The 19,269-nt window shown below is 36.7% G+C and overlaps 1 protein-coding gene and 1 pseudogene across 1 annotated transcript; one reads left to right on the forward strand and one right to left on the reverse strand.

The window, feature by feature from the left end:
* Positions 1-10,285: 10,285 nt before the first annotated feature.
* Positions 10,286-11,483, reverse strand: LOC149209874 (protein BPS1, chloroplastic-like; annotated as a pseudogene).
* A 5,329-nt stretch (positions 11,484-16,812) lies between these two features.
* On the forward strand, positions 16,813-19,030 carry LOC149209875 (uncharacterized). The gene has a single exon (XM_089396526.1). The coding sequence runs from the start codon at positions 17,125-17,127 to the stop codon at positions 18,919-18,921; it is 1,797 nt and encodes a 598-aa protein (XP_089252652.1). The 5' UTR covers positions 16,813-17,124; the 3' UTR covers positions 18,922-19,030.
* Positions 19,031-19,269: the final 239 nt, after the last annotated feature.

Consider the following 19,269-nt stretch of genomic DNA (forward strand, 5'->3'; position numbering starts at 1 on the left):
AGTGTATCGCATCAACGACCAAGTATTGCTCTAAACAATGCAATGCCTCTTGATTCTTATGCATAACTGCATTGCAAAAAGATTGCACAATGTAAAGTCGCAAAGACTCTGCATTGAATTCTGTTGCTACTAAATAGCAAATTGCATTAAAGAGACTGTCACCACAATTAGATGTCACTTGCTTTGCAATTGTTAGTCCATTTAAAAGCATATTATTTGCAATATGCATCCAATTGCTTTCAACATCTTTGCAAATAGGTGATAGGTAGATATTAGACTGATTGCAAATGCAAATTGGAAACTTTTGGTAAACCAATGGTTCATAATGACCACTAACAGGATTTGCATCATGAAAGAGAATGCAATATGGAATTGCATTTCATGTTGATTGAAGAGAAAATATCTCGTTTTTCTTGTCAATGACCAAACTGCAATTGATATATCTAGCCATTTAGCTAACCAACGTATGCAAAAGGTATCACCCCATAAACCTCGTTCAGACTCCTTTATATTTGTAGATGCAGAATAACGCATTTTATGAAGATATGTACCAATATCATTAACACCATGTAACTCGTATAGGAACTCAGGTGCTAGTTCATATTGATATGAGTGTATTGCTTCAATGTCATTGTTCTTTAAGCAAAAAAGAAAGTGGTCTATTAACCCATTTCGCAATTCATTTGAAGTATAACGAAAATGTAGAAGCATTTCGAACGAGTCAAATAGACAATCTCCTACAGTATATGAAAATGCATTTAGTCTAAAAAGACCATTTCTTTTTAATACAATATCAATGTTCTCAAGCAAAATGCATTGCAATCTGAATTTGTAATTGTCAACATCTATTATTTCTTCCATCATTTGCAATTGCTTACCAGAGTTGGCTTTTGCAATTGTCTTGTACAGCTTTGCAAAAAAAATTAATGAAGTTAGCAAAAACTGAACGTGACTGTTTTGAACAAAATGTATGTATATTAAAAAAATACGCTATTGCATTATCTTGGTAAACAAATATCAAATTTCTAGCAGCAAGCCATATTTGTAAATAACAAAGAAATTGGAAATGCAAACAATGCAAAGACATAATGAAAAAAATGGAGCATAATTCTAAGAATATTTGTGCAAGTTAACAAAAGGGAACAATCAAAACACAAAATGAAGTTAACAAAAGGAAGCAATGGAAAGACAAAATGAACAAATGCAACAGAACTTTAAGAATATTTCTGAAAGTTAACATCATTGTCAATTGCATTTGTCAAATAAATTGACCATGAGGCTATTTATGAGTTTTACATAAGTGATGCACCAATTCAACTGTCAAAATATAAAAAGTATTGTCTCTGATTTATGCTAGGTTGCAACTCTAACATATTCCAAGGTAAAAAGTTTCCTGCTATTCGTTATCAGCCTATCAGAATGACCATGACAGGGTTGTCATATTGACATTTTTGAAAACTGGTTATGAAGCAACATATCTTCTCAGCCATACTTTTATCACTTCTTATGCTTAAGCATATCTCTATATCTATATTTTTTTATGGGACTGTTTATGGACATATCTAGCAGCTAATTTCTTATTAGATAAAACTCGCTTCAAAGCTCCGATATATGCTAGAATGACTATGATAGGGCTGTCATATTGACATTTTTGGAAACTGAACCAGATACGAGTAGTGCATAAGCATACTTCCATAACACTTCTCAAGAAGATCCATCATTATGGGACACTGCAGGTATGATCCATATAAATGATGAACATGTAATATGTTCAAAGGACGGCTTTGGCAAACACAGCAACAATCTGCCTAAACAAATTGTCCCAAGACTGTTGGCAATTGTGGCATGTGAAAGAAGATGCCCAAAAATTACAGATCTTTGATGATTCACAAACTGTGGTGAATTGGATGAATGGAACAAATTGATTGGATAATTATAAACTTCAACCTATATTTCAGGAGATTCGACTTGCTTAAACAGAGTATTTAACACATCATGTTTGAACATGTTTACAAAGACAGGAACATGGAAACTGATGGACTGTCAAAAGCAAGATTACACTTGGTACCATGAGCTTGGCTCATTCAACAGAGAGTGGAAGGAGAGCTGATGGAATGTCTTTTAAATGTCAATATCTATATGTATAATTTTTTATGGCACTGTTTATGAACATATCTAGGACCTAATTCTTTATGAGACAAAACTGGTTTCAAACCTGTGATGTATGTCAGAATGACCATGACAGGGCTGTCATATTGACATTTTTGAAAACTAGTTATGAAGCAACATATCTTCTCAGCCATACTTTTATCACTTCCTATGCTTAAGCATATCTCTATATCTATATTTTTTTATGGGACTGTTTATGGACATATCTAGCAGCTAATTTCTTATGAGATAAAACTCGCTTCAAAGCTCCGATATATGTTAGAATGACTATGATAGGGCTGTCATATTGACATTTTTGGAAACTGTTTATGAAACAAGATATGTTCCTAGCAATACTTTTATCACTTCCTATGCTTAATGATATGTGTGAAATGCAGAAACATATATAATAAATATAATTTTGTTTTCATAATAAAATATTTTTTTCTCTCTGAGGAGAACAAGGTAGTTGAACATCATATCAGAACCAATCTGGTTATAACTAGCTAACATGACATTTTAATCTAAGGTTTAACTTATTGACAAAAAGCAATTAGTATAATAACACCGTACCTGCAACGAAGCCGAGCGTTCGAATTCCTTCTCGTCTAGACCATATGCATGCACAAGCCAGCCTATGCCAGTACCATGAGAAAATGTGCAAATGACGAAATTGGTTAACGAAGTCTGCACACAAAATCCTCAGTATTCAACCAGAATGCCATTAACTTATAATGCTCAAATAACCATGGACTGTTGCATGCAGCTAACAGAAACCCTCAGTATTTAACCAGAATGCCATTAACTTATAATGCAGTAGCCGAACTTAACCTCTAAACAATACGACCAAGAATCACAGTTTCACGCAGACATTTACCCAAATTTCCATAAAACCCATGCAACTAAGACAAACCCTCAGTATTCAACCAGAATGCCATTAACTTATAATGCTCAAATAACCATGGAATCTTGCATGCAAGTAACAGAAACCCTCAGTATTTAACCAGAATGCCATTAACTTATAATGCAGTGGCCGAACTTACCAAAGCGACAACACACAGTCGAGGGATACAAGCCGCACCTGGAACAATAGAACCGCAACCAAACGTTTGCGATAGAGTTAACCGAGCAGGCAGGAACCGCATTGTGTTTTCACCGCAGACAATACAACAAATACAAAGGAAAAATCGCAGAGACCGTAGAGCTAAACAACCAAGTAACAATAATAATCCAAATGCCATTAACTTATAATGCAGTAGCCGAACTTAACCTCTAAACAATACAACTAAGAATCACAGCTTCACGCAGACATTTACCCTAATTTCCATAAAACCCATGCACCTAAGACAAGCCCTCAGTATTCAACCAGAATGCCATTAACTTATAATGCTCAAATAACCATGGACTCTTGCATGCAGGTAACAGCAACCCTCAGAACAGGTAGGAACCGCATTGTGTTTTCACCGCAGACAATACAACAAATAGAAAGGAAGAATCGCACAGACCGCAGAGCTAAAGAACCAAGTAACAATAACAACCCAAAGGCCGCGAACAGGGTAAAACCCAAATAACCATGAACTCTTGCATGCACGTAACAGAAATCCTCAGTATTTAACCAGAATGCCATACAGTAGTCGAACTTACCAAAGCCACACCCAGCAGGCAGAAACCCCATCGCAGACGAAAAATCGCACAGACTGCACAGCTAAACAAGCAAGGAACAATACCCGAGCAGGCAGGAACCCCACCGCAGATGAAAAATCGCACAGACTGCAGAGCTAAACAAGCAACTAACAATACCAATCCAAAGGTCGCGAAGACAGTAAAACCCAAAGGCCGCGAAGACACTAAAACCCAAGCCGAACTTTCCAGCATCTCGAGGAGCAACAGCTGGCTGCCGATGAGACCACCACAGCGCATGCCGACCACAGCTAAGACAAACCCTCAGTATTCACAATAATAATCCAAATGCCATTAACTTATAATGCAGCAGCCGAACTTAACCTCTAAACAATACAACTAAGAATCATAGCTTCCCGCAGACATTTACCCAAATTTGCATAAAATCCATGCAGCTAAGACAAACCCCCAGTATTCAACGAGAATGCCATTAACTTATAATGCTCAAATAACCATGGACTCTTGCATGCAGGTAACACAGCAGGCAGCAACCACATTGTGTTTTCACCGCAGACAATAGAACAAATAGAAAGGAAAAATCGCACAGACCGCACAACTAAACAACCAAGTAATCATAATAACCCAAAGGCCGCGAACAGGGTAAAACCCAAATAGCAATGGACTCTTGCATGCAGCTAACAGAAACCCTCAGTATTTAACCAGAATGCCATACAGTAGCCGAACTTACCAAAGTCACACCGAGCAGACAGGAACCCCACCGCAGCCGAAAAATCGCACAGACTGTAGAGCTAAACAAGCAAGTAACAATACCCGAGCAGGCAGGAACTCCACCGCAAACGAAAAATGGCACAGACTGCAGAGCTAAACAAGCAAGTAACAATACCAACCCAAAGGTCGTGAAGACAGTAAAACCCAAGCCGAACTTTCCAGCATCTCGAGGAGGAACAGCTGGCCGCCGATGAGATCACCACAGCGCATGCCGACCACAGCTAAGACAAACCCTCAGTATTCAACCAGAATGCCATTAACTTATAATGCTCAAATAACCATGGACTCTTGCATGCAGGTAAGAGAAACCCTCAGTATTTAACCAGAACATAAACCCTCAGTATTCAACCAGAATGCCATTAACTTATAATGCTCAATTAACCATCGACTCTTGCATGCAGGCCACACAGTAGCCGAACTTACCAAAGGCACACCGAGCAGGCAGGAACTCCACCGCAGACGAAAAATAGCACAGGCTGCAAGTAACAATACCCGGGCAGGCAGGAACTCTATCGCAGACCAAACATTGCACAGACTGCACAGCCAAACAAGCAAGTAACAATACCAACCCAAATGTCGCGAAGACAGTAAAACACAGGCCGAACATTCCCCAATCTCGAGGACGGACACCTGGCCGCCGATCAGACCACCAGAGCGCATGCAACCACGTGCCCCTCACGCGCGCCACGTGCCATTAGCCTCGATCCATGCGAAGCGCGTAATAAGACCCCCAATCCCTTCCGCCCCGTAAACCTTAATTCAACTTAGGAAAAATGTGAAATATTTGCAAAAATCGCCGCGGTCAACCCAAAGTCAGCGATCTATCGATCGCTTATAGTCCCCGGCAGGGACTAATAATTTACATTCAAGAGAATGATAATAAGTTAATAATTATTTATTTAATATTGAATAATGACAATTTTTTACATAATGTTCATATTATAGTACACATGTCATGTCATTAGAATATAGATTGATATAATAGAGTTGTACAAATTGTACACATGTTATTTTTGCATTTTTTTTTTCAATTTTATATTTTCTAAATTATTTTTTGTAAATTAAAAAATAAAACCCATAAAAATTGTCTATTCAATACTTTACACAAATAAGAAAATATAATTGTTGAATTTAATTACAAACTATTTGTGTTTATGGTACATAGTAATTAATATATAATGTTATTTTTCAAATTATTTATATTTATTGTACATAGTAATTAGTGATATTTAATAATAGAGTACACAAATGTCAATCTTGCAATCATTACACAATAAGAAGGGAGACATTTTAACCAATCAAATAATTTGAGATAAATAAAAATAAATTTTATTTAAAAATAATAAATTTAATTTCATAATGTTAAACTTTGGATTGATTTTAAATTTTTTCAGTGAAAAAAATTAATAGCAAGTCAATGAAATTCCATATACAAATGAGTATAACAACAAAACTACCTATTCCATATAATAAATAACAAAACTACATATTCCATATAATAAATAACATTTATATTTAAAACAGCATAAATACTCACTACAACCTTTTAAATAAAAAATATAAACAATGATTAAATTGTTTAACCACAACAACTACTATTGTTATAAGTAAAGATAAAACCTAACATAAAACATTTGTCTTACAAAATCTTCACCCAGTTAAAGAACCAAAACCGTTGCAAAAATGTGATTGTCATAAATAGCTAGCATTTACACCAGATGTTGCAAAGGAAACGTCGTAAGGCATAAATTGAAGAACACAAATACAACACAAGAATAATTTGATAAAGAATAAAAATATATTGAACACTCAAATCAATGCCCCATTAATTGGAACCACTTAGTAGACATATCTATTAACATTAAGATTATACACAATGATCAAGAAATTTCCCATATACAAACAACATCTTCCACAACAACCTTTTGTCACATCCACATTTTAAAAATATATTGAACGCTCAAATCAATGCCCCATTAAGTGGAACCACTTAGTAGACATATCTATCAACATTAGGATTATACACAATGATCAAGAAATTTCCCATATACAAACAACACCTTCCACAACAACCTTTTGTCACATCCACATTTTAAAAAATGCCTTGGAACGTGATTGGAATCTCCCATATTGCTTTTTTCATTATGTAGATAAATCTTCCATATTGCTATTTTCATCGTGAATATTGTTAGTTTATTGTTGTAAAGTGTTAAGTGTATTAAAATATACAAACAACACCTTCCACAACAACCTTTTGTCACATCCACATTTTAAAAAATGCCTTGGAACGTGATTGGAATCTCCCATATTGCCTTTTTCATTATGCAGATAAATCTTCCATATTGCTATTTTCATCATGAATATTGTTAGTTCATTGTTGTAAAGTGTTAGTGTGTTAAATTCAATACTATAAGTTCGACAAGCAAAAAACATTCCTCAATTAGCATAATATGTATTTTTCTCTCAACGTGTATTTTTCAGTCATGCATTGCAAAACTTCCATCAAAGAGCACAACTAACAGATTAACATGTATTTTCCCTTCATTATTTTCATCATAGAGCCAAGAAATCTACGCCTTATCTATAAAGTAACAAAAACATTTCGAAATAAGTTTAATATTTCAAGCCAGTGTCTAACCTATAAAGTAACAAAAACTTTTTGAAATAAATTTAATATTTTAAGCAATTGACTTGTTATCACTGACAAAATTTCAAAGAAAAAAAAAAGGATCTCCATAAAGAAATCTCACTTCAAGTAAGGATATGCTTCAAAGTTTTGGTAGTTATGCTTGGTATAATCTTTTCAAACATTTCCATTCAGTTTTGGAGGGTCTTGAAACATTTGAAAGAATGTTTTAATAGAAAAGTTCTCAAATAGGAAAGTTTTGGGTTGAAACTATGATTTTTGAAACAACTCAGCAGTTTCGTAGCGCGCTACGAAACTGCTGAAGGTGACAGTTTTGTTTTTTGAGGATCTACCTTGAAAGAAAAAGAAGATTATTTTGAAAGGGATGTTGTTGCAGAGGTGTAATAAGATCACTTGAGAAGGTTTGAGCCCTAATCAAAAGGAAAATTCAAGAAATGAAGATACATACGCATGCTAAACCTTGCGCTACGAAATCAGTGTTTTCGCAGCGCGCTGCGAAACCCCTGTAGCAGCCTGTTTCAGCAGAAAAAACTGTTTTACTAGGTAACTTCCAGAAGCTTTCCAGAGCAGCTGAGAACTCAATTTTGCAAACTGAAAGAGGTTTTTCTTCCTAACATGTTGAATTACAAAAACCTCTTCCACTTTCTTCAAATTGATTATGAGCTGGGAGAAAAGGGTGACCAAAGTTGCGCTACGAAACTGCTGTAGGTGCAGTTTTTCATCTCCTGTTTGACAACTGTTCTTCAAGGATCGATTCTGGGCAGCTGGAGTAGTGTTTCAAAAAACCAAGAGAGGTTTTTGTTAAGCACGGATTGGTTCACAAAAACCTCCTTCAGTTTTTCCAAATACATTTTGTACGAGAAGTTATGACCTCTGTCCCAAGACCTATTTTTCAGCCAGAACAGAGCAAGGGACAGTTACCTGTTTGACACGTGTTTTTCAAGGACAGATTCTGAACAGCTGGAGAAATGTTTTCAAAAACCAGGAGAGGTTTTTGTTCTAGACATCATGGGCTACAAAAACCTCCTTCAGTTTCGTAAAATGTGTCATGGATGAAGAGATAAAGGCTCTGCAATTTTCAAGGATCTAAACCTAAAAACAGGGAAACATGTTCCCTAATTTCTAGGGTTTGTCATCAGCAGTTGGGTGACCACGTGGGAGGCTTCATCAAATTCGACTTCATGGAGTGTTAGGTGTCAAATAATGCTTTAAATGTTTAGATAAGGTTGTTGTAATCATGATAAGGAGTTACACTCCTAGTTGTATTAGGTCTCTAGGACTGCTAGTTAGGTGTCATTTGCATTTAATAGTTAGTTTTGAGTGTCATTAGGTGTCAGGTCAGGTAGAATTCGAATTTTCCTCATCCTAGAAGAGGAATCTAAGTTGTGTAAAGAGCTCTATATATAGCAGAAGAGCTGATGTACAAGGGGTTGGATATTTGATAAAACAGAGTATTGTTTTGGCTTGTGTAAAAACTCAGTTTCAGTAATATAATTTGTTGCTTTTCTTCTCAGGATTCATACAGTATTTCTATGTTCAAGATGTGTGGTTTTACTTTGTCCTTGATGTTTTTACAGTTGTATAAATACACAATCACTCAGAATTCACTTATGCTGCTCTGATTTCCTGTGTGTATTTGTAAACTGTGGTTTTCTATGAGTTGTGTTTTGAGCATCTAAATGCCACATGCCCTGACTTCTATGTAAAATCAATGTCATTGTTTACTGAAGTATGATTGAATCCATAAGCCCAATGGAAACCTATGTAATGTGTGTCCAACCTTTATATTTGTTAAGTTTACTTCACAAGAGTTAGCCATCTTACTCATAGTCAAAATCAATAACCTTTTGAGAGAGCCCTCTCAGGCTAAGGAGGCTAAGCCTTAGTCAAAAGATTGGTCTGAAATAGTTACTTGAAGTCTTCCTGGGTCGCAGCCTTCCAGGGCTTGATTTTGAGATAACATGACTAACCTAATTTAATAATTGAAAAATTCTCAAAGATGAATTATACTCCATAATAAGAGAGCCAACATTGGAGCCCATACTTTCACTAAAACCAAAAGAAACACAACCACTTGTTAAGAATAAATTCCAGTAATAATAATAAAACAAAAATAATAAACATTAAAGTATAGAATGATATTTCCAACACACAAGTATAAATATACATGCTCTATGTCCATTGTTAGATTAAATGGATGTGGAGAAAATTAGTAGAGAACCCAAAATTGTATTTCTAATTAGGAGAGCAATGGAGATATGCTTTAAATGCGGGTTGTTGTCATTCTAATGAAACCCTTTGCAAAGGGGATGTTAAGATTCTGCGAGAGAAACTAGGCTTGGTAAAAAATACCTTCCTTGTGAAGACAGAATGTCAGTGTTTGGTTGCTCAGAGTTGTTCTCCTAAAAAAAGGGGCAGATGAGTTTTCAAGAGGAGGGGTAGATGAGTTTTGAAGATTTGGAGGATGACTTATAGATCTATGAAAATTCCTTCCATATAGATGCTTGGCATCTTCTATTTCTGACCAGAGTAAGTTTATGACATATTATATGAAAGTTGTGACCAATACCTCTCACATTATGAGCCATTTATGATGGTAGATTCACATGCTAAGTAGGGAACATCTCTTGAGGAATGATTATTTGTTATATTGGCTAATGATTCCTTTGACAGAGAGATATTTTTGTAATTTATGTTTCCTTCCTTGTCAAGTTAAGTTGGGAGAGCATTGTAGTTAGGCTTATATATAGGTAGAATGAGTAGAGTGAATCTACCTGGTAAAAGCCTTGGGCCATTTCTGTGCCTCTAGCTCCGTCCATGGATCGCTGGTTCGAGTTGGCTGATCCTATGATAGCATAATAGAGAACAACATTTTTCGGTATGTGTAAGAGAATCAGGGGAATTAAAAATATTAAATGTAAATATAGCGACTCTAGTAGGATAGTTCAAGTACATTTTCAAGATCATAAATTGACTTAAAAATGAATTTTATATGCAGTGATACGGTTACAAGAGGCATACATATAATTTGACTAATAGACCAGATATTCATACAATCCCCACCAGTCACGGAGCGACTTTCTAGCATGGTTGCTGCCATTAGTAAAGGATATTGGAGTTTCCTCCAACAATCTAAAAAATGAAAACTAAACATTTCATGCTGGTTAGCTTTATTGATATATTCATGACTGATCATCTCTAATGGGTGTGCCTTTTGCGAATAACCTGATACTATCAAGCAATGCATTCCTTCCACTCAGAATAACATGAAAGAAGTCATTAACCTGTTTAGAGAGAGGATCTAACCCCTGGGCAAGCAATTGTGCACTTTGTTGTAATTCATGTATAACAATTCTGATATGTTCCACTTTCTCTGTTTCATCGACAATGTCAGCAGAAGATAATTTCTCATCTATAGGGTGAACATTTTCAATCGCTGCATCCAATAATTCTAGCTCTTTCAAAACTCGATCTCGGTCGTTGGCAAAACATCTCTTGATTTCGTCATTAATCCCTCGCTGCAAACTCATGAATGTTGTGGACCACAAAAACTGATCAGGAATATGCAATTCAATCAATGGGCCAGAGTGCCTAGCAAGAGCAGAAGCCACCACACTGTAGAGAAATATAGTTGTTGCCTTCACTCCATACATCGCTCTCAAGAAAACACCACCCTTTGATGATGAATTTACCTTCCCAAACTGAAGGCTTTTGCTCATATGCTGTAATATCACAATGCAATTTTCAATCCTACCATTCCTTTGGGTGTTTGCACCATTTTCCCCTTCGAATCCACTTTTTCCTACAACTCTTGGAGAGAACCTTTTACATGGAAGAGCTTGTCGTTAGACCAAATGCCATCTGAAAAGTCCAGCAAATGCAAAGCATAATGAACAACAAGCTGGAAATATTCAAGCTTTGAAATTTCGACATTTAATGCAAGGAAAATGTCTAAAAGCTTTACAGTGTCATCCAAGTATTCGTCCATCCATTTCTCATCCCATTCTGCTGTAGGAAATTGGAGATCTGTAATAAGGGATTTGAGGTCCGCGTGTGTAGTAGATAAAACCGCCATGGCTTGCTGCATCCACGACAGATTTATCGTGTTCTTCATAATCTTTGGCTTGAGTTGCTTTAATCTTCTTGTTAAGGAAATCTCAAAGGCATTCGATATCTCATTAAACTTTGCAGACTGATCAGACGATCGATTAGAAGCAACCATTCTGAAAGGATTTCCAAAGTTTAGGAACAGAGAATGGCCATCATGTGGGTGACTCATTGCTGAAGCAGTTCACAAACCAAATGACGAAAACAGGGGAAACGCTTGGTAACAGAAACAAAATAGCAAGACAACCAAGAGCTTGCAAAGAAAGTGTGTGCTGTTAATTTTTTAGGTGCAAGACATGGAAGCTCGTCCCATGATATTATCACCCGCAAATATAGGCATCACAACCTATAAAGCTCGAAACCTTATTCCACAGTTGTACACTCTTTTCTTATTGGTCCACCGAGGGTTTTGTCCAAAGGCTCCCTGGCACAGAGGTTGCGTTGGATGTGTTGAGGTGTTATGTCAATACCCTACCAAACACGCACTGACGTATGGGATCTTTTAAGGTATTTCTGAGCAAGAAAATCTGATTAATTCTCTCCGACTCAATGAAAGCTTATATACTTGCGTCCAAAGACAAGTAAAATGGGTGAAGTAGAATTACAACCCATTAAGAAAACGAGATGAGAAAGAATTCCAGGGATGACAAATTCAACTGATGTTTTTAAAAGATGCAAAAGGCTACAAGCATATTATCCCCGAGTCTCCATACAAAACTTCATCGAGGAATGAAAATGACAATATTCACCAATTTATTTTCAAGAAAAATCCTAACTGCCTCAACACAAGGAAATGCCACAAAATTCACATCATCCAAAATCAGCAAAGAAAAAAACAGGTGGAGCAGTCAACCTCTGTGAAGGAGGAGTTTTTTAAAGCTGTTGCGAAAGGCAACTACAAGCATACTATCAGTCTATCCCCGACTCTCTATACGACTTAAATAAACTGACTTAAACTGATTTTTTTCGAGATCATAAACTGGAAAAGCCCTGAAACTTTTCGAGTTCCATACCTAAACCAAGAAAATGAAAAACCCTAAGAAACCCTAAACCAAGAAACATTTCATGCTGGTCAGATTTACTGATATATTCATGACTGATCATCTCTGATGGGTGTGCCTTTTGCAGATAACCTGAGACTATCAAGCAATGCATTCCTTAGCAAAAACAATCCACAGTGGATTCTTACGTGTCACCCCATATCTCAAACTGCCAGCTGGTGGATTTGCGGCATCGTCCTCTGGGGTGGTGACTATGCATATTTGTCCTGCTTTTCCTCCTTTGGTTGCGCTTCTGAAGCCTAAGGCGCAATCTGTCAGCTTCTGTCGATTTTGTTTCCAGTTTCCATTGTTCCAGTAGTTGTCAATTGGGTTGTTGTTGGCTGAAGAACACACGGAAGCCTGCAACAATACAAAAACCAAAGAAGCTAATAAAATCCATGCTGCTCCAGTGATAGAGGCAGATAGTTTGAAGGCCATATCACAAGTTAAATTCCTTAAATTGACCCCCTTTGATCTGCCCAATATTTGCAGTTGGAGCAGTATCAGATTGGATCTGAATTTATGAAACCTTGAATCATGTTTTGGTTTTGGCTGCACCTTAAACGTAATTTATATATAAGGTTCTATCCAAAAAATTCAAGCATCCATGCTTATTAAAGAGTAAAGATCTGGGAGAATCAATGTTAGTTTTAAAATCGTAACCACTGAGATATTTTTATGAAAAATAAATAAATTTGTAAAACATTGATTGATTAGTCCATAACGTTTTACATTTTTATAAAGATGTTTAAATTTATAAAAATTAATATAATTTTAGAAAAAACTAACCAACTATTTTTATATCAAATATGTTAATATAGATAAATATTTTTAAAAATTTAACTTAATTTTTAAACTTCTTTTTACATATAAGGATGAAGTTGCCATATTCATTTTTCAAATTATTATTGATATTGATCATTATCTTATCGTTTATAAAACTAACTATCATACAATAATTGTATTCTTTACTAGTACAATTAGATTATTAAATGTAATTGATATAATAATTGTGTTCTTTACTAGGAAAATTACATTATTAAATGTAATTGATATAAGCCCAATAAACTTATATGGACACATTTACTCTACTTATCAAACTAATAAATATACAAATAATATTGTAAATTTTCAATGATATAACATTTATTTATTTTTAAAGATTTATTGTAAATTTTTAATGATATAACATTTATTTATTTTTAAAAAAGAATGTTATTCTACCGATAAGTTTTAAAATATAACTATATTCCTTGAGCATTGAAAAATATACATTTCTAAACTATGCTATTTTAGTATTAAATGTTGAAAATCAAATTAAGAGTGAAGTGCACTATTTTTCTATGAGATTGGTTGATAAATACACACAAACCCAATTTCTTATAATCATTCAATTAATAAATTGATTATGGAACTACTTATATACACAGGAAATTTTTCTTCCCAAACAACTTTACCAAATGGACAATTCAGTGAAAGATAAATCACCTCCTCGCATTCAGCACCACACAGGGGACATTGACTAGGCCCCTAAAATCATTCCTTTCCCAATGGACAATTCAATGAAAGATAAATCACCTCCTCACATTCAGCACACGGCCCCTGAAATCTTCTCCCAATGGACAATTCAGTGAAAGATAAATCACCTCCTCACATTCAGCACCACACGGGACATTGACTAGGCCCCTGAAATCCTCTCCCAAGGAGAGATTATCTGTAACACCTTCAGATCTGAAAGTGAATTTCTATCATTGACTTTTTAATCGTTATTGTGAATGAAACCATTTAAGAAAAACAATGATTGATAACAAATATTGATTTGTTAGATAGAAGTAATAAAGAAAAAAAACAGTTGAGAAGTTGGCATGCAGATGGGACTCATTAACTAATTCTGAATTTCCAGACACAGTTGGGAAAAGGCAGTTATCTCCTTTCTTTTCCTTGACCCGGGAGATAGAAAAGTTTCCTTGACCTCGGAGATATAGAAGATCTCAGGAGGGACCAAGCAGGGGTTGGTCAGAAGGAGAAGAAAACTACCTGAAAGAGAGAGCTTGAGTAAAACTTCCAAGAGGGTTGTCTTGAGCTCGCTAGAGCTAGTGGAAACTCTCCGATCAGAGTTAAATCTGGTATTCTAGACTAGGCCAGGAGGGTCTTGAGGTCTTGGAAGGCATTCCGATAGTCTACCTATGAAACTGTGCTCGAAGTGGAGCTAGGGGGGGAATTTGGCTGTAATTGTCAAATTTGTTGGAAGGAAGGGAGGAGTAGTCCCATCCTTATTCCATCTTCTGATTGTCCTACACTGCAGATAAATAGTGATATTTTCCTGTTAATTATATGATGAATTAACCATGTGATATAAGGCTTTATTACAGTTAGGAGAACGTATGTGATATCGTAGGAAATTCTTCTAAACAAAAAACAGGAACCGTTATTGAAATAATTTCTATATCTGTATATGAATGTTCTGGAAACATAGTAGTGATGGGGTATGTAGGCTGTGAAGCATGATTTGATAAAGAAAAAAAATTTCAATATCAGAATAGTTTACTAATTAAGTAAGTATTCTATAATTAAATGACGGTATCCTGTTGTAGTTCTGGAAACACAGGAATTCAATGTAGATTATTGAAATTCATTTAGAAACAGAACAATTTAACATGAAAATATTTGTTTGACATTCTAGAGTGTTGTAAGGAGACGATCCTGCCACCACACTGAGGATAGAACTGCACCTATGTACGATCATAGTTGCATAACAACGGAAAGGGGGTATTGGGTTTCCACCCTGGTATGTAAAAGAGGTATGTAGGATTAATAAGAGTGAAACCCCTCTCAGAGGGTAGCCGAAAAGAAGGGTTGGAAATACACACCAGTTTTGGAATTAACTTGTGACCGAAAAGACACTTTAAAACTGATTTAGATATACGAATTTCATCTCCAGGTAACAATACAGTCTATGCTATTGTTAAAGTAGTAATGAATGATGCTCGATTGAAATGTCTGGAGCAAGGGACTCGTACGCAATATAAAACAAGGATTAAACTGTCAGCATAACCTTAGCGGCAAGGAGAGCCTAACCCTTCAATCTTTCAATCTGTGTGCCATCAGTCAAATCAAAACAAAAACAAGATCGAACTTGTTGTAATAGAACTGTAGATAACTAATAAATTTGTCATATTAAACAAGTAAGTAGCAGCGTTAACAACAAGTATAACTCCATTAATTGAGATGGTGATTAAATAGTATTCTGTACATCTCATTAACAAGCAGCAACAAAGCTATAAACAAGCTTAACATCATCAACGTAAAAATAATGTACAGTTTGAGTATGGTAACCGATTCAGAAAACAAAACCCATATCGCAACCCAACCGAGGAAAGGCTTGGGGCCTAAACCCTCAGAGATGTTGCAAGTACGAAACCGCAAAGAAAAACATCATACAATAAAGAGCAGGTCGAGAACCTTGGAGGTTTCCCATACACAGTTCACCGAACCGTAGTCCTCTGAAGACTGGTAAATATGACAGACAGACTGCAGTGAAAGACTAAGAGTTACTTGAATGCCAACCTGGGAATGGAAAATCATCGCTTTTGGGTAAATTATTGGAGCCAACGACCCTGGTGGTTGCCCTCTTTACCTACGAACATAGCCTGCCTGTTAGGGTTTAGCTCGATAGAAGACATATAGCTCAGAAAATAAAAGGGAAAGAAACTGACCAACAATTTTAGAAAAAGAAACATTACCTAAGCCGACGGTGAGTGGAGAACCTCCATGCAGTCAAAATTGTACACAGTACTACAGCGTAGCAACCAAGCCAGCAAGGAATTTAGGATTTTCTTGGTAATTCGGTGCAGAGCAGGGTCTAGATACCGAGAAACGTTGAAATTGCATGGATTTTGCACTATTTCCGTTCGTCGGGGGGAAGCAACTAGGAGCCAGGTTACCACATCTGGAGGTGTGCCTCGAGAGCCACCCAGCATCCGTTAACAATGTCATGCAATGAATTAGTATCATAAATAAATTAAATGCTTGCTTACGAATTAAATTAATGGTGATATATATATATATATATATAAAACCAATCGACTATCCCAGCATAATTGAACAACTCAACATGGCTCAATCGTCTAATATATCATCTAATGGTGCAAAGCAATGACACATAAGCAGAGAGCAAAGTTTATTTCAGAGGGAACACTTTACGACGTAACTACGAATTAAATTAATGGTGATATATTATATATAGATAAAACCAATCGACTACCCAAGCATAATAGAACGACTCAACATGGCTCAATCATGTAACATATCATCTAATGAAATGGTGCAAAATAATGACACTTAGAAAGAGAACAAAATTTATTTAACAGAGAACGCCTTACGTCTTAAATATAAAACCTAAAATTTATGTCGCAAATTCTTCACTTTGCAATGAAACCATAAATACCTATAAATTCTTCCAGTTATTTTCCCCTCAGCAAATGTCATCTTCGGAAGCACGTTATATTTCTAGCTCAGTGGGCGCAGTTCCATGTGACCGAACGAATACTTCAAACAATTTCTAGATCACACTTGACATAAATTTCAGTTTCATGTAACTAATGCGCTGGAGTTTAAGATTGAGTCTGGCGATGAACACTAACTTGAATTTGCTAGGCCTGAAGGCTACCGTGGAAGCAGGTTACAGGCACAAATTCTGAAAACCAGGGATTTCGCCCATGCTGTGGATGCTTTCCAGCAATTGGTTGTTCAAAAGCAAATGCAGTTGATGAAATGATATTGTGTTCACCCTCCTCCTCTTCGTGTCGGCCCAGAACCATTACTGTTTTTCAGTCACATGCTACCACTGTCTCACGCCGAGCACTCATCAGCTCTTTCATCTCGGAACCGAGATGTCAGGATGCCAAACCCACAGAAAATGCAGCCACGGATCTCAGACATGGCACTTCTAGGGTCAGAGGTTCGAACCTCGTCACATCCATATGCTCCATGTTTAAGTCGCGGAGCAGTTGGGACCCGGCCTTGGAGCCTACTCTCGAGTCAATGTGCAGCAGCCAGGGCCTGACTCCTCTCCAGGCCATGAACGTTATTATCTGCCTAAAAAACCTGGAATTAGGGTTTAATTTTTTCAAATTCACCAAAACCCAGTTGGGCATTAAGCACCTGCCCAACACATACAACGCTATCATTGTGGCACTCAGTCGCGCGGGGCTTTTCGAGGCTGCGATAGGGATTCTGGAGGACATGAAAAACAGTGGCTATTTCCTTATGGATTCGATTCTTATTACTTTGGTCACATGCCAGGCTCGCGCCGGTAAGGTCGATGAAGCTATAGAACTCTTTAAACAGGCCGAGAATTACAACTGCAAACCTTCCATATTGTCATATAATAGATTTCTGAACTTGTTGATTGAAAATAAACCGGTTCAGACAGCTATGGGTTTCTTCAGAGACTATTTGTGCAGAAACATATGCCCTGATTTGTATACATTTAATACTCTAGTCAAGGGGCTTTGCAGGGCTGGGAATGTTGATGAGGGTTTTACGTTATTAGAAGAAATGGGGAATTATGGGTGTAAGCCTGATATTGTTACATTCAATACCCTTATTAATGGGCTTTGTAGGGCCAGCAGGGTTAAGGATGGCTACAGGGTGTTAAAGGAAATGCAGTCTGGTGGAAAGTGCAGACCTAATGTAGTTTCATATACATCAATTATTTTGGGCTATTGCAGATCAGACATGTTAGATGAAGCAGTGGGGGTTTTGAACGAAATGTTGGTCTCTGGAGAGAGTCCCAATTTGATGACTTACAATATTCTAATTGACGGATTTTGCAAAGCAGGCAATATGGAGGAGGCGTATTCATTATTCAGGAAAACTGTTGATCGTGATGTCGTTACGTATACCACCATAGTTGATGGTTACTGTAAGAATGGGCAGACCGAAGAATCCATCAAGCTTTTCCATGAGATGACGGCCAAGGGCTTGATTCCAAATGTATATACTTATGCGGTTATGATTAATGGCCTTTGTAAAGAAAATAGATTGAGTGAGGCTTGCGATCTTTTACGACAGATGAGGGAGAGCGGTGTTGTTGGTAGGTCTTTTATATATAATCCCGTGATTGACGGGTTCTGCAAGGCAGGAAATGTCGATGAAGCGAATAAGGTTGTGGAAGAAATGCAAGACACTGGTTGTCGCGCAGATAAAGTTACATATACCATTTTGATAGTTGGCTATTGTATGAAAGGGCGCATGAGCGAAGCTATTAAGCTTTTTAATGAAATGTTACGAGTGGGCTGTAATCCAGACAGTGTGTCTGTGCAGGCTTTTATATCTTGTCTTATAAAGGCAGCCATGCCTAATGAGGCAAAGAGTATACTTTTGACCGTATTGCAAAAAGGCTGCACTCCAGACTTGTTTTCTTGTAGTTCAATCATTAATGACCTTTTCAAGGAAGGGGAGGAGCAGGATGCAACTGAATTAATTAAAACTTTGTTGGAAAGAAAAGCTGCTTCTCTTGCAAGCGGTCAAATTGACAGTGGAGTTTTGGAGGCGAATAAGAGTTGATTCAGACAACAAGGTGGCTGTATCTCTTTGGAGGTCAACATGCAACAGTGATGCACGAGAACCGTTATCTGTGTAATTGTTAGGACAAGTATGTATCTTATTCGCGTGATTCGGAAATATTACAAGTTAGAGCCTAATGAAAAGTCCTTGGTGCATCTTACTTTTTGGTTAGTAAATCATTTAACCCCGATACCAGCACTTTGTACAATTACCTTACTAATTTTGGTATTCGCTCATGCCGTGTGTTGATTTTTGACTGTGGAGAAACTTTCTGCAGTACACTTTATTTTTGGCTCTTTATGAGATCTTATTTTCTCCACTTAAGTTTTTTTCTCGTGTCTCTAGGGA

This window comes from Pinus tabuliformis, chromosome 1_2 (genome assembly GCF_031772625.1).
Source record: "Pinus tabuliformis cultivar Carrire ecotype Pingquan chromosome 1_2, CPIR1, whole genome shotgun sequence".
Taxonomy (NCBI): domain Eukaryota; kingdom Viridiplantae; phylum Streptophyta; class Pinopsida; order Pinales; family Pinaceae; genus Pinus; species Pinus tabuliformis.

What these genes read in the sequence shown, in the direction of transcription:
- LOC149209875 (XM_089396526.1), top strand. Translation starts at nt 17,125, where the DNA reads ATGATATTGTGTTCACCCTCCTCCTCTTCGTGTCGGCCCAGAACCATT.